This window comes from Centropristis striata, chromosome 12, assembly GCF_030273125.1.
Source record: "Centropristis striata isolate RG_2023a ecotype Rhode Island chromosome 12, C.striata_1.0, whole genome shotgun sequence".
Taxonomy (NCBI): domain Eukaryota; kingdom Metazoa; phylum Chordata; class Actinopteri; order Perciformes; family Serranidae; genus Centropristis; species Centropristis striata.
The window spans coordinates 24841081-24865787 of NC_081528.1; the positions used below are offsets into that span (position 1 = coordinate 24841081).

The 24707-nt window shown below is 38.5% G+C and overlaps 3 protein-coding genes across 6 annotated transcripts in view; 2 read left to right on the plus strand and 1 right to left on the minus strand.

Moving 5' to 3' along the window:
- The first annotated feature begins 277 nt into the window (after positions 1-277).
- Positions 278-2221, plus strand: higd2a (HIG1 hypoxia inducible domain family, member 2A). Its single transcript, XM_059345916.1, has 2 exons — positions 278-493; positions 1655-2221. Exons 1-2 carry the CDS (start codon positions 304-306, stop codon positions 1819-1821), a joined length of 357 nt encoding a protein of 118 aa, XP_059201899.1. The 5' UTR covers positions 278-303; the 3' UTR covers positions 1822-2221.
- A 529-nt stretch (positions 2222-2750) lies between these two features.
- cltb (clathrin, light chain B) lies at positions 2751-7478 on the minus strand. 2 transcript variants are annotated; one of them, XM_059345914.1, is made up of 6 exons: positions 7013-7478; positions 5947-5993; positions 5609-5726; positions 5262-5373; positions 4201-4254; positions 2751-3840 (listed from the first exon to the last, which is right to left on the minus strand). In XM_059345914.1, the coding sequence occupies exons 1-6, from the start codon at positions 7176-7178 to the stop codon at positions 3669-3671; spliced, it is 669 nt and encodes a 222-aa protein (XP_059201897.1). In that variant the 5' UTR covers positions 7179-7478; the 3' UTR covers positions 2751-3668. The 2 variants fall into 2 exon arrangements, with proteins under 2 accessions (XP_059201897.1, XP_059201898.1); XM_059345915.1 differs by lacking the exon at positions 4201-4254 and having other exon boundaries at positions 7013-7475.
- Positions 7479-8593: 1115 nt separating this feature from the next.
- Positions 8594-24707, plus strand: part of pdlim7 (PDZ and LIM domain 7) — a 37963-nt gene continuing 21849 nt past the window's right edge. Inside the window, exons 1-4 of one of the 3 annotated variants that reach the window (XM_059345907.1) lie at positions 8594-8710; positions 9918-10180; positions 12846-12944; positions 21106-21257. In XM_059345907.1, the coding sequence (XP_059201890.1) occupies positions 10160-10180; positions 12846-12944; positions 21106-21257 (272 nt within the window). In that variant the 5' untranslated portion in view covers positions 8594-8710; positions 9918-10159. Of the gene's footprint in view, positions 8711-8731; positions 8755-8855; positions 8995-9917; positions 10181-12845; positions 12945-21105; positions 21258-24707 lie in introns of those variants that run through there. The other 2 variants (XM_059345909.1, XM_059345908.1) reach the window with 2 other exon arrangements.

Sequence of the window (24707 nt, forward strand, 5' to 3'; positions counted from 1 at the left end):
GAACTAAATAAACGAAACTAAAATGCTTATATTGTTTGCGTTACCAATACTTTTAATTTTAATTACAGATTTTTTTTTAATGTGATAGTGTTTGAAGATATATGCTTGGATATGTTTGTTTAATGTAGAAGAAGATGGTAACTTATTTTAAGAATTGAATTTTTATGAATGTAAAATGTAGCTAAAATTATATAGCTAATAAAATTATGACCAATATTCGGACTTTTATTGTGAAGTCTGGGGTCAAAGTGTAACCGGAAGTGTAGTTCCTCAGCTCATTGGCTGCAGTCTCAGGAAACAGACATGGCAGCAGCTACAGCACCAGCCGTCCCTGAGCAAACCTCTCCTCAATCCTCGCCGCCAGGTTTTGTGCCTTTTGACCTATCGCAGCCCCCGGTCATTGAAGGCTTCAGCCCTCTGCCGAGGAACAAAGATGAGACCTTCAAGGAGAAGTTTCTTAGAAAGACACAGGAGAACCCGTTCGTCCCAATAGGTGAGTTATACAAGTGGGGTATCAGTGCAGAGCGAAGTTACACAAGTGCAGCACCCACATAGGACAGCTCGTCCTTTATTCTACAGGTTGAACAAATCAGTGATATCTGATTAATTAGCAATTAAAGCTCAACCACACTGGAGTGAGTGTAATGTTAGCATGTTGAGCTAACATCAGAGATTGAGTAGATAGCGTTAACGTGCTGCGACGTTACGTTGGCCAAACAACAAATAACAAATATTTTGTTATTTGAGTCCCGTTAATGTACAAATTGCTTTGAAGCCGTGTCATAATAGTTTTTTCATTGTTTTACCATGATTTCATTTGAAAAACTGATAAACTGCGTTGCCCTTGGGGAAATGTTTTCAAGGTTCAGATAATCTAAGCTATATAATACAATAAAACAACCATTTTAAAGGTACTTCTGCATTGTGGGGTTCAAATAATGTGGTTTGGAAATTGGGTCTATTTATTTCTAAAGAATCTCAAAACTGCTTGTAGTAAAGTTTGTGGACATGATGTAAAGGGTGTCCATGAAGTATCTTTACAACTTTAAAAACAATTTGTTACGAAAGCAAATTCACAGACGTGGAAATTATTACAAAATGAGGAGTAGATATTTGTTTTTTTTCTGTGCCTCATTTAATACACCTCTACATGGGCACCATTAGTTGTACGAAGCACATCAAGACGGTACTCGATGTTCGCTGTAGGGAGACAGTCTGTTATCCTTCTCTTCGCTTTCCACCGTCAGCTCCAAACACAGTCTCTCTCTCGGGCTCCCTGTGAGTCAAACTGCACGAAGATGGAGAGAAACCGTCCCCCGCGATTTTGTTTCAATAAACCATGATACACTTTAGTGCCTGCTCTTGAGGAGTAGTCATTTTTATAGGGGTTCATTTACCACTAATTTCATCAACAGGGTACCTAAAATACACATATGCAATGAGATTAAAAACTTTAAGTACATACAACAAATATGTTTAAGGTATCTCATCAATTGCCTTTGTAATATATATATGTTTTAGTTGTTAAGAGATTTTATGGCCACCCGAATCTGGTCACTTGTTTTACCTTGTATTTTGGCCATAGCCAACCTGTCCAGAATCTGTCCATTGCTGTTAGAGCCTGTTCATAAATTGTCTGCTTTTTGTTCTGCAGGTTGCTTGGGAACAGCAGGAGCGCTGATGTATGGCCTACGTGCCTTCCATCAAGGGAAAACCAGACAGTCCCAGATGTTGATGAGGGGACGTATCTTTGCCCAAGGCTTCACTGTAGTAGCCATTATTGTTGGTGTCTTTACCACAGCTATGAAACCCAAGCAGTGAAGACGGACCAATCCCACGCCTCTGCCACAGATGAAATAAACTCCCAATCAAACCAAATCCAGTGTGAAATTGGACTGATTTTATTATCTGAATAAACTAAATAATGTATCATGTTTCCAGAATTGTTCAGGTACAGATATGTTAATGCCAACATTATTTATTGTTGTTTGACTATGAATCGCTCATGGTGATAAAATATTCAGCTTCAGGCTTGCACCAACCCAAGTGTAATCAGCTCCTACACAGTCGAAGGAAGCAAGCAGGATTTGCCTTTTATTGTGATATAATAGTATTGAAGTAAATGCTGATGAATATAAATGATGTGCTTATTGCTTAAGTTCCCATGTATTGTCACTGAAATGAACAATATAACACCTGGTTGATTACACTTTAATTTGAAGCTGGTGTCCCGTATTGTATATTTTAGATAAAGCATCACAATCACAACTGTATTCAACTTCTACTCCTTACACAACCTTTATATACAGGTTTTCATATCAATGGCCATGGTGAGTCATCTAAATGGAAGAAGGCTTTTAGACACAAGACAGGCCCAGTCTCAATGTCCACCTTTAACGACCAACAAACTTTCAGTTTAACTTAAATCCATCAGTAGGGGGCTTTAGATGTTGTATTAGGAATGTGACAGTACTTTGTAAAATAACTTAATCTATGCTGAGTCATGGTGGCTGCTTCTGACTTCCCATGCCCTCTGTTTAACATTTGAATGCTGAAAATTGGTGACAATTCCATCAAACAGCAGCTTTACTGTAGCACCGCCTTCAGCAATGTTTGTCTGAGAGTATTTAGGGATAGGTTTTGGCAATGGGCCACATGTAATTTTAGCTCCTCAAACATCAAGTGGTCCTCTGTGGTGGTCTTTTGATGTCAACAGTCTTATCTGGTAAATATGTGAGGACAAATTCATATTGGTGATCATATCCCAATGTTTTTTATTATCCAGTTCCCTTTTAACATTCACTTGTTTCAGTATTCATAATGTCCAAATAGGCAACATGTGAAACACTGTGCAGACATTACTGTTGAAATTTGACACCTTATTGATTACAGTTTTTAAAAAACATTTAAAACATATTTGTGTAACAGAGAAATGGTGCGTAAAATGTTGGCTAAAAATTAGAAATCGCACAAACCATTAATCGTGAACTCTGAAAATTTAGATGATTGGAGAAATCTTTGGTTGTAGTTTTTTTTTTTTTTTTGCTGAAATCTTGCCCAATTGTAGAGGAAGTCCATCTGACTGAATACTCAAACTGGAGTAAGAGCTACATCAAAAAGGCCACAAGCTTATGAATTTGGAAGAGAAAAATATGCTAGCTACGTTAAATATGGTAATCAGGGATATAATACAACAAATGTGAACGAAGACTTTGTGTTGATAAGTCTACATTAATGGAGAGGCATACGTGGTTACAATCTAATAGTGCTTAATAAGTGTTTGACATTGACCAAAATGCAAATTTATAAAACAACTAAAAACTGCATCCAAAATATTGGCAGAGGCATGCAAGAAAACTGACCTAATAATAATAATAATAATAATTCATAAGTTAAAAGGGGAAGTAAAATGTTCAACTTATAGTAACAATATTTTCTTAATTATAGCAGTGATAAAAGTAACCAGCCAAAGTAACAATAGAGCAGTCCTTCATATTCTCACAAGAGAGTGTGGTTAAGTATATTATTTCAATATAATAATAGGCATCAAGAAAGGCGGGAAGTTTGCAAAGGTTATAAAGATACCAGGAATTTTATGGAAAAGGGCATACAAACTCTTCTGATGCAATGTGAGGTTAAAACTGAAAGGCAGGTCCCAGCGGACCCCTCTAGCGAACTAGAGGTGTCTGTTTGAGAGAGATGAGGACAGAGCGCATTCGAGAAACATCCTTTGCTTGTTTGTTGGTTTTCGGGTTGAAGTCGCAGAGACGGGCTACTCTCTCCCATTCAGATCCTGGGCTGTCGCCATCGCTCTCTGCCAGGAAAGCCTCCTCTGATGATCTGCAGGTGGGAAAGAGATCAGAGAAGGAAATGAATAAGGTGCAATCTTACTGGGACTTCAGAACAGTTTCCATAACAGCAAGCCTGTCTGAGCCAAATATGGTGCTCAACCACAAGGTTCAATCACATGAACAGCACCATGCACAAGATACAAAATAACTTCATGCATATTTTTTATACCATGGAGACATGTTTATTATAACCTACCTATGGCCTCTGTAACAATCAAATAAAATACAACAAATACCAAATTAGGCCTGGTAATTTCAATATTTGGACATGCATCAGGTGAAAATCAGCTAGGGCTAATTCCTGGGGTAGGGCATACAACAATAAAAGGTGTAAGAATTCTAAACGTACACAAAGCCTATAACATCAGAGTTAGGCTGTTTGTAGAAAGCCTTGTCAGCAATCCTAGTACGCAGGCAAGGCCAAGAAAGCAGGAAAAAGAAGGAGAAAGGAGAACAGTTTCAGTATCAAACAACAAGCAGAGAAAAGTTAGGGCGAGAATTAAAAGGATTATGCAAGCGACTGAGAAACAGTTCTAATGAGGTGGAAATAAAAGGTTTAAAATTGACTAATAAATGCAATCTTTCTGTCTAGTCTAGTAAGCTGTTGCCAATAAACAAGCTTAGAAAGGCAAAGCATTTGAGGCAACTACAGATGTGCTTGGTGCTCGGCCTTAGCGTTGATAAAAACTGTGACATTTGCTGTCTGCTGTTTGCATTCCTTCTTGCTAGCCAGCTTCCTGTTTTGTTTTCCAAGCACTCTAACTGGACACACGGCTTTAAAATAATATCTCATCAGAGGATTGTCTCTCAGTGCTTTCAAAGACACAGGGGAAGAAACTGGCCAAAACTAAAGCCACAGATGCAGAGAGATACCGTGCCAGACTTGGACAGAGTCTGTTGGAAAGTGTGAGAGAAGAACGGGGTTAGATTGGTCAAGAAAAGGAAAGGCTGCAATGTTTTTGTAAGCATAACGTACAACGTGAAGACCAGACTAAAATAACCATTTTTAAAGACACACTGTCAGCAAAACTATCAATACTTTTGAACATGAAAAAGTTATTATACTACTCAAAACACTCCAACATTTTAATCCTTTGGTCCAGGCCAACACAAGTGCTTCAATTTTCTACAATGCTTTAAAAAAAAAAAAAAAAAGAGTTTACAAAACCACCTTATATGATGAAGTTTATTTAATATAGTGTTCCTCTTGCCACACAGTGCATCTGACCTGACTTGCATAGTAAAAATCACATTTTCAAATAGTTTCTTCTGAGAAAAATGACTGCCAACACACCACTTGTTAATCTGCATTAAATGTGTTCAGTGTAGTGATTACAGCATCATCATATTATGATGATAAACCAACTGTTACTTCTCTGCACATTAGCAGGGGACATGTCAGACACTAACCTGTTGTTGGCCTTGTTTTTCTCCATCTGCTCGTTCTGGTGTACATGCCAGTCCTCCAGCTCCTTTTTGGCTTTCTCTCGCCACTCTGCCTCTGCTGCCTTGGATGCTGAATCTTATTGGGGAGCAACAACAGAGAACAACAAAGTCAGACAGGAAAAACAGAGGAAAATAACTGACATATAATTAGATCTAAAGTGGGACAGAATTAGATGTGCTACATAATTTTTCTTAGAGGTAACCTGCAAAAAGATGCAGAACAAAACATGCATAAAAAGCACAGTGAGTCATTGCAGCTAAAAAGTAGGAAGTGCATTACACAGTATTAATAATTCCACATCTTTGCTCACCTAATGCTTCAAGGCGTGTCTTCTGCTCCTCCCTCCACTTGCGTAAACTTTCTGGCTCTTGCCTCTGAATATCCACCTGGGCGATGGCTGCATAGTTGTCTGTTGGGCCATTGGACTCCTTTTGAAGGACATAAAACTTGACATAAACAACTAGCTATTTGATGCAAATACTTGGTAGGTGGCAAATCAATTACATCATGACACATATTAATGCTGATACAGAAAATTAAGGGAAAATAAATCAAACGACTTGATTGGAAATCAGAATATAACTTGTGGCAGAAATACAAAGGGATATACTTCACAAATGATATAAGAAATATATCTGTTCAGCTCACCTGAAACAGGTCTCCGTTCACCGTGGCAGGCTCCTCTTCGAAACCGTCTGACATTGTTACAAGAAAACAAAGTTTAATAATGTTATGATCGACTTCTTTGAGATCAAGTTACCTTCCCTTCCTCATCACCTGAAGTAACTTATGCTCGCTACTATGGCAGTGTTACTGTTCTGGAGAAAAAACGTTACAGCTCAGAAATGCAGCAGCACCTGTTTGGCCACTGGTGTTGTCTGTGCAGGTTTGTCAGTTGACAGGACAGGTTTTTCCACAAAAGTGCAAAGATTAAGCTAACAGCATTTAGCTCAGTTACTACTAGCTTTAATCAGGGTCCGTACACTTTAGCAGTGGTCAAATTCAAGCATTTTTCAAGGACTTTCAAGGTCAATTTTCAAGCTTTTCCAGTATTTTACACCTGTTGTAAATTGCAGAGTACAGAGCTAAAAGGGGAAGATTTCACTTAACCATACCAACAGCGATGGTGTTACACTTTGAGGAACGGTCTTCATTTCAGATAGGCTACTCATTATTTTTTACAATGAACATGTGATTATCTGTAGTCTATAGATGGATATAGTCAGATTGCAAGAGAAATACAGTAAGAATTTCAAGCACTTTATCCAAAATCCAAGCACTTTTTAAGCCTTGAAAATACAGCATTTAAATTCAAGCATTTTCAAGGATTTCAAGCACCCGTACAAACTCTGTTTAATACACCTCCGTTTCTACATGTTAACTTGTTTATTGTAAACTGTGTTAGTAAAATACAACATAGTTTGACAGTCGCTAACGTTACAACGTCAGAATGAGCTGTAGAACTAACGTTTACTAACGGACGTTGTCGGTGTGCAGACAAACGCACTAACGTCAGCTAGCTAAGCTAAGGCTATCTGTCCATTAGTTTAATTACTGCTGACCAACAGTGCCTGGTGATGCTACTGTTAACGCACAGAGATGGGCTCATTGTTCCGTTACTACCACCAGTCCAGTCATAGTACCGGTAGGCATAGTGACGAGCTTTAGTTAGCTCGTTAGCTTGCTAGCCGAAGCTGACCAGTCTCAAACTTGCCATAGTTGACAGTCGGTTCCGGCTGAGACGGCTCTTCGTCCTCCGCTGCTTCCAGCGCCCCAAACCCTTCGCCGTCGTTCTCTATCCCCGCTATCTCACTCTCCTGCTGGGCCAGGAAAGCTGCGGCTGGGTCCTCTTCAGTCGGGTGTGCTCCGTTGTCAGCCATCTTTCACAAAGTGTTTACAAGTTTAACTGAGCTTGGTTGGTTTAGCTAGTTAGCTAACGTCAAAGCCCCAAAATTAGGCCACCACTTCTACAAGGTTAATACCAACAACTTTACTAGTATTTTACGGAAATGTTAGCGACTACAAGTAGACAAATGTAGACAACAATGCTAACAATTAAATCGGCAATAGTAAACAATTTAAGCTTCGCTTTTAGGCTCTGACTGATGATTCATGATTTCTTCACTTGTTCAGTCAGTGGTGATGGAGCAGGGCAGCACCCTGAGGTACCATCTCCCTTTGGTGGTGGTTTGTCTCCATCTACTGGCCGCGTGCTGCATGTCTCTAGTCACTGGGCCTTGGCATTCATTTGAACAAAAGCCATTTCGTCACCCTGTTAAAATAATCGCCTTACTAATTTTTTCAAGTTTTGCAGGAAACACAAAAAACTTCACCAAAAGTGTAACATATGACATTTATTGATTATTTCACTCAAAAAAAGATGTAACAAAGGATGGCTATTGGCATAGTAATAACACTGTGTGTAAATTATGTAACTTAAGAGAAATAAATGACTTGGCCATTTTTGAGCTTCCCTTTGTGACTTAAACAAGATATGGTAACACTTTACTTTGAAGGTGTCTACATAAGAGTGACACAAGCCTGTCAGAAACATGACATGACAAGTATCATGAGCATTAATGTTACTTCAAAGTGTCATTAATGTTCATGACACACCCCATGTCATGTTTATGACATGCTCATGTCACTCTAATGTAGACACCTTAGAGTAAAGTGTTACCAATATTAGTGTCAACAATAAAACACTGATAAACTGAACTGATAACTAAACAATCTCCCTCTAGCTCTTCTTTGCTGGGTTCTTATCTGATGCCTATGAATGTGGCAAATTTTCAAAGAAGTGATGATCTTAAAGGGGTAAAATCACATGATCTGATCAACTGAGGATGTAGGTGATTTTACCATAGGTGGCCAGCGTCAAGAGGAGATGATTTAGGCAAAAAAACCCCAATGTTGACAAAAAATGACTTATGCGATTATTTTAACAGTGTGACGATACTCAAATGGATGTTTTAAATGTTGCTGTTCCTTATACAAGTATTTAACAAGAAAAATGGCATTATAAAGCAAATGTCATGCACAAAATGCAGCTCAGCAGACAATTAAAACAACAGTTACAATATAATACTGTTGTTATAGACAAATAGAGGGGGAACAGGACACAACATCTATAACCCAACAGCTATAACCAAACAACAGTATTGAATAGGTATACAGATCCAGGACTTTTACCTAAAATTGGGTATTTTTAGGCCATGGTGGCCAATCAATGCTTTTATAGTAAAGGATTTGCCTACTTTTCCCACAACTGTTGATTGTACACACCTGTGGCCACTTAATTACAGACAAACTGAACAGCTGCTGTTGCGATATTACTAAACCCCTACGTAGGAGGAACTGAGGGTGTTGAAAAATAACATATATATTGGATATTTGTATTGGTGGAATGTAGGTGAGTACATTTACTCAAGTACTCGACTTAAGTACAAATTTGAGGTACTTTATACTATACTGGGGTATTTTTTTTATTTCATGCCACTTTCTACTGCTAATCCACTACACTCAGAGAAAAAGATTGTACTTTTTACCTAACTGTAATTATTTGACAACTTTATTTAGTAGTGACTTTACAAATTAGGACATATTATGTCAAAGTTCTAGTGAAACAATTAGTCGACTGATTAATTGACTGAATATTGAGTGGGAACTATTTTGATGCCGTTTTCCATGCAAAAAGTTAGCTTTTCAAACATGAGGATGTGGTTTGCATTATTATAATATTTTTAAAAAAACACTTTATAATAGCCTACTTTAAGTATATTTTATTGGTTAGACTTGCATATATTTGCTTAACCCATAAAAACCCATGGTGACAGCTGTGTAACAAACACTTTAAATCTTCTAGAATCTCACATAGTCAGCTTTATGCTTCACCTTAACTCATCAAATCCCTAAGTGACACATACTCAACACCCTGGTGTGGTGGTCATGTGACTGTGACAAGAAGTGACTTCAAAATGTGGCTGACTGGAAACAGAAATGTAAAAAAAAGTAGCTAATTTCAAAAAGCTTATTTTTTGTTACGAGGCTAAATTTAAACCCATTTAACAATTCTAATCCGTTAATGTCCTGTATTGCATTTAACTTGTTCTGACCATATTTCCTGAACAAATTAAAGTCACAATTTTGATATATGTTATGAAGATGAAAACAAAAAAGTAAATGGTTATTTGTTTTTATTTATTATTAATTTGTTACTTAAAAACAAATCAGAAAAATAATTTATTGTCAAACAGCACTATTAATGTCACAGTTTTTATATGTTGCGGAGATGTGTGTTCTTGTAAGCATAAAATGTGTCTAGTTTTTAAACGTTTTAAAATAAGAAATATTATAAACATAAATACCATAAACGTCCAATGTAACGTTTATATGTCACATCACAGATCTTTGACATTTAGGGGTAGATTTTTTTTAAAAACATCATAAATGTGGTATATCCCCCATAATTTAATTTTCCTTTAAGGATAACTGGGTCTGGGTTCTTATGGGTTAATTTATTTTATGCAATGATGTAAAGTTGGCCTTTTCAAAACCAATAACACCTAATTGCATCATAAAGTGGCATTAAAATGATCGATTGGGACTTGCGCTTGCAGGATAACAGCTGAGATGTCTGCAAAGCACGGCCTCTTCTGGTTTACAGCCTGAGTGTGAAATGAAGCAGCGGCCCATGTGACTTCTGACGTTTCAGCCGAGTCCTACTAAAAAGAATTTGAGGGAATGATCCTGCTGTTCACCAAGGGGATCCACGGTGGCTTCCTGACGTCCGCTTTAAGGAAGTCCGAAAGTTAGCCTACTTACCGATTGACTTTTTTTTAAACCAGTAGACTGACCCGAGATGTCTGGCGAGGGACAAGAGGTAAGCTAATTCATTTGTCCAAACCTTTGAAGGCATTCCTTCGTGTGCGTAGTAACTTTTTAACGACAACTTTTTCACAGTCTAAGTTATTGTATGGGCTCCGTTGTGCTCCTAACTGTGCACTTTATAGTTTTGGCTATCTGCTCTCATCGGCTTGTAGCGCTGCAAACTACTAGCCACTTTTCCTGTTCCTTCCTGCTTCTTTTGTGAATGTAAGGCTTATATTCAAAGTCTACGCTGCAGTGATACTCCCAGTCTTCAGGATGTAATTACCTGTAACAAATGGTCGTCTTGGACACACTGAAAATCAATTAAAAGTAAGCCATATAAGTAGCCTGTAATAAATCTGCGTCCAATTCCATGTAGTCTATTTGAGGATAGTAAAAAGTCACATTAATAGTTCAAGTTTTTATAGAAAACATACTGTGACACCATAGATTATAAATAGCAATACCATAAACAGGGACGCCGTCCCATGAATGAGTACCACCGGCGTTACTAGCATATTTATTGGCTTAGGTTGATGATTTCCTCACTGGTTTAATTAAATATAGAGGGTGGTATTTAATTAACTGAAATGCATCCAGATTCATGCTGTTGCTTCCACTGTGTTTATTATAATTATTTGCTTGGAACAACTAAATAATCTATTTCCAGTGTGCTGTTATCACAAGTAGAATCTAACCTCCATTGCCTGTTGCTGCTATGGGTCTTTTCCAGTTATTGTCTCAAGCTGTCTGGCTTTTAATTAATGTTCTTGTCTCCTGAACTTCTCTATGGGAGATTCAAAATGAGGAAAGTGACAGTAAACTAATCCAAGTTTTGGTAATTAAGACTGTTTATATAATCCAGAGTGCACTGGCAGTTTTTCTTGCACAACAATATAACACAATAAATGGATCAAACTCTCAAAATAATATGTTTAATTAGCAGATTTGGGGTGCTTGGCTGCTTGCTTGTTTAGTGTTTTTTGACAAGGACCATACCGCTTTTTTTCCAAGTTATACTACATGTGAGCTCCTCTGTTTCTTTAAGAACTAGATGTTAAAATATAATTGCTGGTTTGGTTGTACTGTGCTTCATGCCCTCCAGAAGGAATGTTGACTTCCACAAGCTTTGCTTCAGTTGTGGCTGTGTGCTGGTGCTCAAGTACACTTAAAAAAAAAATAAATCTATTGACTTTGATGTAGTAAGATTTTGCCAGAATTTAGGGGTAGTTGACGTTACCTCTCTCCGTCCTCCTCTACCCCCCTCTCTCTCTGTGACTCATGTGGGTGTTGGGCTGAAATAGTTTGGTGTAGTTTTACATTCCTTATATAGCCTCTGAGGAGTGAGGAGAGGCTAGGGCTTGCCTGTGTCACAGACAGTGTCGAGGCTAGGGTTTGCCAGCAGAGAGAGAATCTGCTTGCCCTAGCTTACTGACTCTTTAGCTTTTTCCCAGGTTTGGGCTAACGGCCAGCCCTTGAGGACAAGGTAGGTTTGCATGGTGGGATCTTGGGATGCTAGCTGTGTGTCACAAGGAGACACCTGGTAGGGTCAAGGAGGAGGAGCGAGAGGTGTGGTAGGGGTGCAGGTACAGAGGTCACTGGTACAGCCGTAATTTTCAAGCAAAAGCAAGTGACATAGATGATGTATCGTGTTGCCTTTGGTTCCTAAAATGACCTCGTTATTTAGACTCGCCATTTTATGTCACTCATTCGTTTCGGAGGAGTTCTTTCACTGTGTTTTCATGGTTTCACAGCTGTACAAATTATGTGAAATATTGAAAAACGTTCAAGGAAAGTTGGTCTGTTGTGGGCCAAGGATTCATAAAAGTTAACTTTGAATATATGAATTATTATCGAATACAATGAGTTGTCGTGTATGCACTCTTAAAGACGGACGATAATGTTCCTGCTGTTCTTATTGTCCTGTAGAATTTTGATGCTGATTTATTTTTTTCCTGTGGTACTCATTTGCATTATAGCACACTTTTTAAACTTTAGATTGAGCCTTTTTATGAATGTTCAAGTGAGATGATGAAAGGGACGTCAACCTATTAGTTTGCTGATAAATGGCAGATCTGTTATTTTATTGTCTTGTATGTTATGTTGAAGTTAATTTGAATATTTCTGACGCATTTAATGTGTTTTTTATAACATGGTTATTCTTAAAACTAACTTTTCTAAGATGTAACATTACATACTAACTTTAAACTATAAACAACTTTAGTGTTTTTGTGTCAATTATTTGATTATCAGAAATATTACCATCAGCTATTCTGATAAACAATTAATCTTTCAAGTAAATCTTCTTTGTACAAAGCACTCTTAAAAAGGGAGATTTTCCTGATTTCTGCTGTTTTATTATGTTTAACTGAATCTTTGGATTTTAGACAACACAGCAATTCCTTTAAATACATCACCTTGGACTTTGAGAAACTGATGGACATTTTTTTCGACTAATTTTTGACATTTTAAAGACCAATAATTTATTCATGAACGTAGTCATGAGATTAATCAATAATGAAAATAATCGTTAGTTGCATCCATAGTGGATTTGTGTTTGTTTTTGTTGGAAAGAAATGTAGACAACCAGCAGCTAGGCTGCATGGATGAAGCAGAAAAGTCCCTTTCCCTGATTTCTGACTAATTAAGATACTGTTTCCTCCTTTCTCTTCCTGAAGGCTATGAACGTATACTCCGTAACCCTGAGTGGCCCGTCGCCTTGGGGCTTCAGGCTGCAGGGTGGTAAGGACTTCAGCATGCCCCTCACCGTGTCAAGGGTAAGAAACTGTTTGTTACTGGAGCCTTTGTCCTTCTCTGCATGTGTGAACACTGATGTCTTTGCATGGAGGATCATATTGTAAAGCCATTTATGTTTCTCCAAGCTCCTATATAATAGCCTATTTCCAAGTTTCTCGTAAAGTTCACTACGTAATGACACCACCTGAGCATATGCATGCCATCTTTTGTTAGGCATGCACAGTAGAGGATTTTGTCTGTAGACTGTGATGCTTATTTTCATATCACTCCCATTTTATGGCGTACCCTTATCCGGTCACCCTTAACATGCAGCACCTTTGGATTAAAAGTGTTAATTGGTCACAAGGACAAGCTGTTGTAGAGTTCATAGCGCTTTTTACTCTCCATGTTCGGTCACTGAATGAAGTTTAAATACTCAACAAACTACTGTTGCTATAGAAGAGAGCAGCAACCAATTTCCAAGCCTTATAAGTGCAGTGCTGCTTTGCCTGACAAACACACAGACTCACACACACGCATGCACACACATAAAATCATTCCAACGTTGCTGCCAGCTATTGCGCGCACAGATCTGACATTCTATTATGCACTCGTTCCTCACTGACGTTGTTATATTGCTACCTTAGAGGCTCGGGTGATCTATAAATGTTAGACTGATTTACATTTATTAAATCATCAATTACGTTTAATATTTGCAGTTTCTTATTTTAGAGATAATTACGAGTTGATAGGTAGTTATATGTGGATCAGGCCTCACAAAGTTACCCCCACATAGTCTTCTAAACACTTTTAATTCTAAGTTTCTTTGTAGCTGGGAAAAAAAAGTCACTTATAAAGCTGCAAATTGACGCCCTCATTTATATTTCTGTGGCTGAAAATGTCAACTGTGTGTTGTAAGTATCTTCGCATTGAGGTGTGTGTGGAGTTGATGTAATGTTGTGGAGAGGGCAGCAGTTATCAACAGCTCTGTCAGTACATGTCTTGTATCTGTGCTGTTTTCTGGCAGGCATCTCAGCCAGAAACACAATGTTCCCCTTGGATTCATGACAAGAAACATTTTCTTCTTCCCATAAAAGACCAACCAGATGTAAAAACCCCATTTGACGAATTGCCCAAAACAAAACATGGATTTTGGGTGGGACATAGGAGTTGACTTAGTGGATTTTAGTCTAGACTGGCAAGGTGTACTCGAGGGTGCGTGTCAGCGGGTGCTGTAGTTGAATAACTGGACTAATCAGCCAGTGCAGGAGGCCAGTTTTTCTGCAATCCAGGTGCATTATGTGTGCTGATTATTTTACTTGCTGCCAGAATTAGGGCTTATATTTTCTGTATTGCAAAGCCTTTTCCCACCAGTCTCCCCATGCAGTTTGTTTGACTCTGGTTTTCCTAAGCAACTGGTTTTAAAAAATGATAATGGCTCCGATTCTGGAGGGAAAGAAACAGTAGTGCTGTAAGATTGGAGCCTTAACGGCTGGTCAGTGTCTAATATCTTTTGTGGCTTGTTCCAGCAGTCCACCAGGCCTCAGGGTGCAGGAGTTATAAAGATGTGACAGGTTTTCGTTCTTTACTTCTCAGGGACTGTTGGCTTTGCTTGCATTTGTCATAAAAGACTGGACAGTGAATCACACAGGCGCAGAGGATGAAAACAGCCCCAACCAGGGCATGTAAACCTCAAAGATATACAGTATCCTTTAGTAACAGGAAGAAAAGTCAGGCCTGCACTCACTTGGCTCACACTGGACGGATTTAATGGGTGGTCTTTCTTTACTGGTTTGGCGCTGACGAGATAAGGATCTCAACCCAGACAGTCGGTTAAAAGCAATTACACAATGAGGAACATGTGGAGTGACAGGACAAAAGGCTCAGTAAAATGCTGTAAGGCAAAGAGATTCTCGAGTGATAACTTTTGAAAGATCAATGCGTTTAAGTGTTTTTTGTAAAGATTAGATGATAGTGTTGTTGAGACAGGATTTATGTACAGCTCATGGTTTAGTTAATTTGAGTTTGATCTTACTGTGGCAGACTGTCACATCATCAATAACTTCATATTTAATAATTTACCCTGTTTCTGTTGTACTGTGAATGGAGATTCTGATCATTTTTGTATTGATTTGGAAAGTTTTGAAATTGTGAGTGAGTGGTTATATGTTTCCATGCTCTATGAATGCTTATTTCCTTCCTCCTCCGTCTGCGAGCCTGGAAAGCTATGCTTTCTCAGCATTCCTGGGATTTTTCTCGTATCCACCCTGTCGCTGCCAACAGACAATCCTCTTGTCTCCTTCTGTGTCGAATATATGTCTCCCACACTCATTTTTCCAATGCTTATGGACTCCCCCAATCTCACTGGAATACTTTTCCAGTGAGATCAGAGGAAAGGAGACCATGCCAAGACAAACTGTTAAGTCGCTGTGAAAGGAAAAATAACTTTTTGACCTTAACATTATCTGTTTACACCCATTCATCAACTATATAAATGTGTGCATAACTTTTATTTGACTCCTTTTAATATTAATATCCCACTTTTTGTTTTTTTAGCCTTTTTATTAGAATCTGTCTGAGAACTTTTAATTAGTGAAATCAGAGTAGTTTGCTCATGACCATTCACCATCCTATTAAGGAAAAAGAAAAAATATTATTGCAGTGCCTTTCTCTGTTAGTATAATGATTTAAATGTCATCATATCCCTTTCTAACTGACACAGTGATAGTGTGTGCCGCCGTATGTCGGTAGACCCTCCACCCAGCTTTAGATGACCATGGTTTATCTCTGCTTGGCAATGCTGAACTGACATTTCTATTAGACTTGGGAAGTTAATGTTATTGGCATTCAGATGGTATTTAAAGGGATACATGAGCGACTTAGTTTTGCACTCCCATAAAGGTTGGAGACTAAAAAATGGCCAAATATGAAGCAACAGACGCTGCAGATCTGATTATCTGAAGTGACTCAGGCAGAAATTATGTTTACAGGCGAGTTCATGTATTAAAGTTAATTTCACAGCGAGTAACATTAGCTAATGTAGTGTTACTTTGCTAACTTACAATTGGATGAGCTGACTACCCATACACCTACTTTTTATTCAGTCCAGCACTGTTATCTGTGGTCAAAACAACTAAAAGTTAGCATGTTAAAATTTGCTATTACTCATCGGTATTTCCCTGAAAGTTAGAGCAACTAGAAGGTTATATGAAACACACCGTCACCTTGAATAAAATGACAGATTTCAGATTCTAACATTTGATAAGCTGTATTCAACTTAAAAAATACAGACTGTAGGTTTAGTAGTTTCAATGACATGTCCATGTGGAAATGTTACACATTATACCTTTAAAAGTCCAGTAGGCCCCGATCCCCTCATGCTCTAGAATCAGCCTGCTGTGCCTTTATCCTTTTCTTAACAATGCGCCAACTTTTTTCTCTAGACTTCTGTGAACTTGAGAGGTCGGAGGTATACCTAAGTAAAATTATCTCTCTCTCTCTCTGCATGGCTGCCCTTTACATCCTGTTTTCAAAAGGAAAAGCATAAATTTTAGGAAACAAGATGTTGTCATAACACCGCTTCACTGCCATTTCTATTGAGTCTGTTCCAGTTTGAGGCAGTCCTACAACTTCTCTGAGGAGTTTCTCCATATATCTGCTCCAGATCTCGTGCCATCGTGATTCCATAAACATTATGATACCATAACTGTGCCTCCTGAGCACCATCTGGTTCCTATAGACTAACACATGCTACGACACTGAAATCAAATGTTCAGAGGAAATTGCAGATGATGTCAAGTCTATCACCGGGTGAGGAGATATGTGAATGTCTCTTCACCACAGCTGGATGTGTCATCGAGTCTTATATTTTTGTTTCTCTGCGTGTGTGTCTGTCTGGCTCGTAGGCCATCTGTTGCTTTATCACTTGTATACTGTTAAACACTCCCCCCTCTCTCATACACTCACAAACTGAGGGGAAAAGAGGCCTTGTTAGAGGGGCGAATTAATAATTCAGTACTCACTGATGGATTGCCCGCAGGGGGCATTTCTTGTGTGGCTAGTTGGATGTGAATGTCTAATGTTGTGATCAGTGCAGCAGTGTTTTAAGGTGAGTAAGTGGCTAGGTGTTCTACTGCAGCCGTTTCAGGGGGACCACATACTTGCAGGTTTGGTTTTCCATTTCTCAGAGGGATATTTATGGCATTGCATCAGCTGTGCTGTGTGAGTGATGTAAGGACAGACTGTCTCTCGCCCCCCAAATAGCCATGGAAAGAATAAAAGTGAGCTGGTGCACAGTTACATGGCCAGTATATATCTGCAGCTGTATACTTTAGTGCATTATTAGTTTAACCAAAAACAAGAGAAGCAAGCCTGGAGCGGGTGTAAGGCCCTGGCTCACCTGCAGGGTCAGGGAAGGGAGGCACTTCAGAGGTGAATTCAAGACGTTGCATTTCGAAAGGTTGGCTCATGCTTTGAAATTTGATAGCATACCAAAACAGCTCTGCTGCTGTGCTCTGCCAAAAAGCCTTGAAACGGGCTGCTAGCTGTTAGGCTAACCCTGTGGTTGCGAATACCTTCAGCTGCACAAATGCAATGCCATTAGTGTGATGTGAGCTCAATCATATTTGCACAAAATCCTTTATGACAGGACGAGCCTGCTTCCCATTTGTGTCGTAGGAATCTGCCAAATCGAAATCTTCAGGTTGTTCTCACACGTCATGTTAGATGTCTGGCTGTTGTGAGGTGCAGTGCAGTGCGTTGCCTTCAGGAACATGTTTTCTGCTGTCCTTCATCATATTGACAAACTGCTGGGGGGGTATAGGGTTTCCGTCCACCCCCTACCATCCAAAGGTCTGAGCACAGCAACTTTAACTGCTGCCTTCTCAAGTGAGGGAGCAGCTGCGCTCTGAACCTGAGCCAGGAGCACAGGTGTCTGCGTCCATCAGTAACTCAATTCACACAGACGCACATGCACGTACATACACAATCTGTATGACTTCATACATTCTCCTCTTGTTTCTTTTTATCTCACCTTTTACATTAATAGATCAACTATATCTGTGCAATTTTTGATGATGGTCTGTAATTTTAGTACATTCAGATGGACGAAGAAATTAAAGGCAACCAATGTGGAAGTGTCACATTGGCTCTTGTTTTTACACAGCTCATAGTATACAATGAACACCACTTATGAAAAATAAATGCACTAATTTATTGTTTTGATAACGATTGATGATCGAGTGCTGTCCAGCACATTGTTCAAAATGACTGGGTTGAGGTACGATGACGGCAAACTTTTTCATCATTTCCATGCATCAAAACATTTCGTGTTCTCTGACAGAAAACTTTCACATAGCTTTTTTTATTCCTAATTTCCCTTTACTTCTTCCCTGTCTATATTTCCCATGTTATATTATTAAAAATAGAATAACTTTGGCTCATTCCACCAACCAAAATCCCACCCCACTTGAGGGTTGTCTTGCAAAAACTTTAATTTCCATAACAAGCTCTTTTATTATTCTTCCTGAAAAGATGACACAGAGTGATGATGTTCATTATCTTCGCTGCATAGACATCTATTGCTATACAGGCAAGTAACATTTCAACACTTTATTTTTAACAGTTTTTGTTCAAATTAAACAACGAGAGCCCAATTGAGGCTTTGGCAGTGTGCGTCTGAGGCTAAGGCCCATGGGATGTGTTGTTGTTGTTAAATGCTAGTAAAAGCATTGTTTTATTTTGGTCAAATGACAAGGTGCTCAAGTTTTACAATCCCGTATAGTATTAAAAAGAGGTCTGCAGCTCTCGGTAGTGAACCTCAGTGGCATTATGCCAGGCTGTGCCCCTTTCCACAATCTGTCACATGTATCCATGACATAGCTTCCTCTACTGTGCACTGCTCTTTCAAGTTCTTCCTAAACAGAGGGGTTAAGAAAGAAATAATTTCTCCTAATTGCTTCCAGTGAGTGCAAATCAAAGGCAATTAAAGTGATGTTTGAACTTGGCTGTAAAAAACTTAGCTCGGATGGCCCCCGAGGAATGCACTTTGTCCTATTTTTAGCCTTCGCCGTGTTTTGATTCAAGACTTCGTTGTCTTCGCGTGGCGTGCAGAGTTGTATCTCAGCCTGAGCTGTCATCAGTTTACAGAGCATATTACCCCCCACTCGCACAAGTGTTTATGTTTAATGTGCAAAATCAAAGCGGCAAGTGTGATAGCTTAGCTGAACATGGCAGAAAACTATTGATTGAACCGCAGAGTCCACTGAGCTTTTGATGAGCTAACATTTGCAGGGATCCGTGACATCAGAGAGTAATCCTAATAGGTTTTTTGCCAGAAAATCCTGGCACCGGCTCACTTATCTGATGCTGAACACTTTGTGCTCCAGTTATCTGAGACTTTGACACAAGTCTCGAGTTTCATTAAGCCACATGGGCAAGCTGACTAAGCCCTTACTAAACACGATTTGGCATCTCTGCTCTGTATATTAAACTACACTGTCTGCCATGTCCACTAGAACCACTGTACATAAACCTTTTACTACCTATAGAGACTAAGTCAAGTTTTCCTGTTTGTAACAAGACCCCAGCCCTCTGCTCTGACTCAGTATGTCAGCTCGACAGCCTGAGAGGATGATGTCATTGTTTTGTCAGTGACTTACCTGTCTAGATGGGTTGTTCCAGTAAATTATGTGACGATGTGTAACACATGGTCCCTGTCTGCAGCCTTTAAGAGTTCCTTTCATAGTCACATCTGCAGCAAATCATATGCTGATGACTGATGACATCATGATGACCTTTAATGCCTGTTCCCGATTGTGTTGAGTGAAATATCTCGGCTGACTTGTCAGACCCAGACACACAGTCTCCCTGAGTTGATTATTAAGTGTTGTCGACAGAAAATGCAACAAACTGACTTTTTTTAAATTATTATTTTTTTTATTTTCTGCATTTTACTTTTAAATGTTTAAGTATGAGGTAATGGCGGGTAGTGTCGTCACACAATGACATTTTAAGTACTTTTTTAAAAAAAAGTTTTCTTAAAGGGATGATAGATGGCAATGAGAAATACTGGCAAAGTGATTCTTTTGGGTTATAAGGCAGGACATTAATTTACTTATATTTCTTATTATTATTTAATATTCCTTTCAAAAATCATTTTCTCACAAAATGGAAATTGAGACTATTACAATTTTCTGTATTCCTCTTCTTTCTTTCCAGATATGTATTTGTTACATCACTGTCAATTGTAATGGGACATTTTTATTGTATTGGCTATAATTGCATAATAAGTAGTTGGATATTTGTTTTTTTGTGGCCATGGTGTGCTGTTTGTGTCTATGTTGGAAAATGTAATAAAAATATTATTAAAAAAACAAAAGTTTTCTTTTTGACCTGAGAACCAGGATATCAAAAAAGGAGGGAAATTGATGCAAAGTCTTAAAAATGTACAATGTGTTTTGTGTCTTTCATTACATTTTAAAAGAACAGGGTACAATGTTAGGGCTTAAAAGTTTTCAAAGAAAGGTTTAAATTTCTGTCTTTAACCTGAAAAATTTGATAAAATCCTCAAACAAAATCCCATCCAATCTTCTTGAATGAAAATAACTCAAAATTTAGATTATGTAAGAGCCCCCCCATTAATACAGGTGCATACCTCCCTTTACCTCAGTGGAAATGTTGTTTTTGAAAAATTAAACTCCAACAAATATGGATTAAGGCAGAATATTTTGTTCAATTAAAAGCATGTTTGGAAATTGTAACATCTGTTTATTAAAATAAATTTTGCCTTTTGGAATGGAAATGTTTGGCTCACACGAGTCAAACAATCCTACGCAGCAATTTACAAATAGTATATTATTACTACTGCCTAATCTTTATCTGCAGCTGTGCTGAGTTTAACACAGAATGCAAAAAAACCCAAAACAGCCCAGCTGTGCAGCATTCAACTGTTGATTTAGAATTCAAATGACATAAAGTTATGAATGTGTGAACTGTTCAGTAAAGCCATATGGAAGGTGAAGTTTATATTATTTATGTATTTGTCCAATTTAAGAATCAGTAGCTGTGTGATTCTTATAGTTACTATTGGTGCACTCCTGCCTCTGGAGCGGCCTGTTAGGACATGTTTTCATCCATGTAACTGTCATCTCCCCTGAAAACCCTGTCCTCCTGTACCTCTAACGTCTCTTTTCTTTTCTCCAGCTGACCCCGGGAGGGAAGGCAGCTCAGGCTGGTGTCGGAGTGGGCGACTGGGTGGTGTCCATCAGTGACACCAATGCAGAAGACATGACCCATGTGGAGGCACAAAACAAGATCAGAGCAGCAACAGACTCCCTCACCCTCACCCTCAGCAAGTAAGTCCTCTGGCAACGCATGGTGCAACAAAACACTACATGATCACTCAGCCTCTTTTTATCTCTGTGAAACCCAGCAGCATAAATCACTACAAAAAGCATATCCTCCTTCATTCTTTTGGAGAGATAAAATACCATAATGTCCTTGAAATTTGCCTCCAATGTGACAGATGGTCGCAGAACACATTGGGCTTAAAGTTATCCTCTCACATTCCATTATTTCATTTTCCTTAAAGCCTGGTGTTAGTAAGGTGTAGACTTGGACTTGCATTTAATTTCCCTCAGAACACCAACAGCAAATGCCGTCAAAAAAGTAATTATTTCTGCAGGTGAAGTTATGTTTTCAGTCCTGTTTGCGTCTTTGTCTCTTGCAGTAGTTTGCAGGATATTTCAAACACTGCAGAACAGATTTTCAGCCCATGAGCCCAAAAAGTACTTGACTTGGTTTTGGTACAGATGGCAGCTCTACCATATGGTCACTTATGAAGCATGTAATGCTTTTACTAATTAAGAACTGAACTGTGAGGCTTAGAAGAAAAATGATTTTCCTGGATTGTTGGTCTGAAAGGTATGCCCAGTTCCACCCACAAAGATTTCATTTTTTTTTGCTTTTTATTTCTCCTTCTACAAATGTTCTCCAGTCCCAGGATTGGTGCTGAGCAAAGCATGTTCAAATGATCTGTGTTTGGGTTTTCTGATATTCAGCCAATGCTGTTTTCCCACAAATGTGTGCCAAATGTGGTCATGTGTTTGACACACTTTAAATTTGGCACAATTAAACCTTGTACAAAATATCCTGGGGATTAAATATTCTCCAAAATTCAGCATTATCGTCAATCACTGTATTTAGATGTAGATTTCAATCTAGTTGCATGTAGAGCTGCAAAAGTCAGAGAATACTGGATTATTAAGTTTGAGTATTTTAGAAGAAAAGAAGGCAACATTTTTTGTTTGAGTATTTTCTGGTTTCTTTACTCCTCCATGTCAGTGAACTGAATATCTTTTGAGCTGTTGACAAAACAAGACATATGAGGAAGTCATCTGGGGCTTTGGGAAACCAATTTTCAGCATTTTCAGACATTCAATAGATCAAACAATCGATTAATCAAGAAATTCAGTAATGAAAATAACTGATGGTTGCACTGCCCTAGATGCAGGTTAAAAACTTCAAAGTAACATTTTTTTAAAAATACAGGTACATGCTCTCTAAAGCACATATTTAAATAAAGCTTAGTATTACGGTAATATTCTGTCCTTTATCATTCAAGAGAAGCAAGAGCAGGGGTTAGCAGTTTGTGCTTAGCAGCAGGTATGCATGCCAAATGCTTACAGGCAGATACGCTGGCCTTTATACGGCTGAAATAAACCTTGTTCAGAGGCCTCAGCTTTATAATGAAATTAGAGAAAATATCTCTTCAGATTAAAACACTTTATTGTTAAGCGTAAGCCAGGAAAATCTATTCTTTTTCAAAATTTGCTTGAATTATTTTAATTAGCACTGGATAACCCACAAACAGGCAGCGCTCATACCTGCTCACTTAACTCCTGCCAGAAACTCCTGACTGATAGAGGATCTCTGTAGAGTACAAGCCAAATGTTTCATCAGGAGCTTAATTATACGAAAACGATTTCCCTCCCAAAAAAAGCTGGAACGTAATCATACAAGAGTCTGAAACCCTCAAAATGAGAAGGCGCTGATTGTTAAGTAATAACGATGAGACTTGCTGCTGTCATGGGACTACTTATGAGCATCACAAAATCAAAAACTAAAGAGGTTTTGATCCCAGTTGTAATACGGCTATTTTCACATCTAGTTCATTCTGTTGCCTGCCAGGAGACTCAACCATTAAGTTCTGACAAATCCTTTTTGTTCGCTTAGTTTGCTGAGAGTCGGAACAGCCGCAGGTCATTTATACCACTCTCCAGAATCAGCCAGAATATAAACCAATAGCTTGAGATGTAAAGATCATGATGGATATTTGCTGCATATTTTTCAATATATGCATGGCTCTCACATTCATATAAATACCGCTGTTCACATCAATAGATTCAGTGGGCCTGCCAGTTCACCTGTTGTTTTTTCAACTGTTTTGTTTAGTACCTTTTTTAATTTTTTTTTTCATAGCAAAATACTAAAAGTAGCAGGTTCCAGCCTTTTCAGATGTGAGGATTTGATGCTTTACTTTGTCATTTAATTTTATTCCACTAAACTGATTAACTTTGCGTTTTGGACTTTTGGCCAAAACAAGACATTCGAGGACACATCACCTTTTGGATAATGGCGGTAATGACTTTAATGTGCTCTGCTCAATTGCAAAGCAAATATTAAGATAGTTTATCAATTTAGCTTGAATAAAATAGCTTGATAAAGGTGAGTAGAGACAGAATAATGGATGAAAGCTGAATAGGAGGAGAGGGAGAGGTGGTTGGAGGTAGAGCAGAGCACAGTTAAACTCCAGGGGATCAAAGGCAGATTTTTGAGGCTTTGTGAAGTCTACTATGACTGCAGTCTTGTGTGTAAAATGTTGCGTTACTAAATATTTCAGCAGGTTATTTTGCCCAGACATGACAAGGTTTGCTGTATCTGGTAGAGATATTTTTAAAGATCACACTTTTTGCTATCAAATAGCTGTGCTTTCTGTTTTCCACGCAGCAAACAATGCACATTGCTGATGTTGCATGTGTTACCTTTTTTTCTGCAGAAAGAGGTCACACGCTACGCTTCGACCTACTAAATGCCTTAAAAGGAGTGCGAGGGTGAGAGAGAGCAATAGAGTCATGGGTGGGGTTTTTTAGAGTGGAAAAGGAAAGGAGAATTAGAAAAGAGACAGAGTATCTTGTTGGCCTCTGTGGTGAGCGGATAAGTATCGAGAAAAGTGGCATCATGCTCTCTGCAGAGGGATGATGTGTCTCTGTCTTACAGAGCTTCATCGCCTTCTTGCATAAACTACCTTAACTTTTCAAACTTCTCTTATGCAAAATATTTCCCTAAGCTCAGAGGTTTGTTTAGGAACATTATGAAGTACAAAGCTTCTTTGGTTTTCCCCTTGCCTAAATGTTTAGACTTTAACAGTAGTTACTCTCAGAATACAGCATAAAGTGCACTTCAGTTACCATGGTTACATTTCATTCACATCATCATCCTTAATGTTACTTGACAGCAATATTGTCACCGTTGGCTAACCAAGTTCTCCAAAATGGACAACAAAGAGAACAAAAAAAGAAAAAAGCCACGTAGAGAAGAATGCTGTTTTCCCTGAAGAATATGGAAAAGCACAAGCACATTTATCCGAAGTAAATTTAACCCAGCCATAACAAATATGCACAAGCACAAGATGTGGCATGAAATAACTGACAAAATCAATGTGCGAAAGCTTTCTGTGAAATGACTTGTAAATTAAGTAATGAAGAAAAATGAAAACATTACTGTGACAGCAAGAAAGGAGCCGA

Bases quoted from the DNA above. Each gene is read 5' to 3' on its own strand.
- higd2a (XM_059345916.1), top strand. From the start codon at position 304: ATGGCAGCAGCTACAGCACCAGCCGTCCCTGAGCAAACCTCTCCTCAA. The intron at 494-1,654 runs GTGAGTTATACA...TTTGTTCTGCAG, and splicing joins GAACCCGTTCGTCCCAATAG to GTTGCTTGGGAACAGCAGGA.
- cltb (XM_059345914.1), bottom strand. From the start codon at position 7,178: ATGGCTGACAACGGAGCACACCCGACTGAAGAGGACCCAGCCGCAGCT. The intron at 5,994-7,012 runs GCAAGTTTGAGA...TAACAATGTCAG, and splicing joins GGAACCGACTGTCAACTATG to ACGGTTTCGAAGAGGAGCCT. The intron at 4,255-5,261 runs GTTAGTGTCTGA...CCTGCGTACTAG, and splicing joins AAAAACAAGGCCAACAACAG to GATTGCTGACAAGGCTTTCT.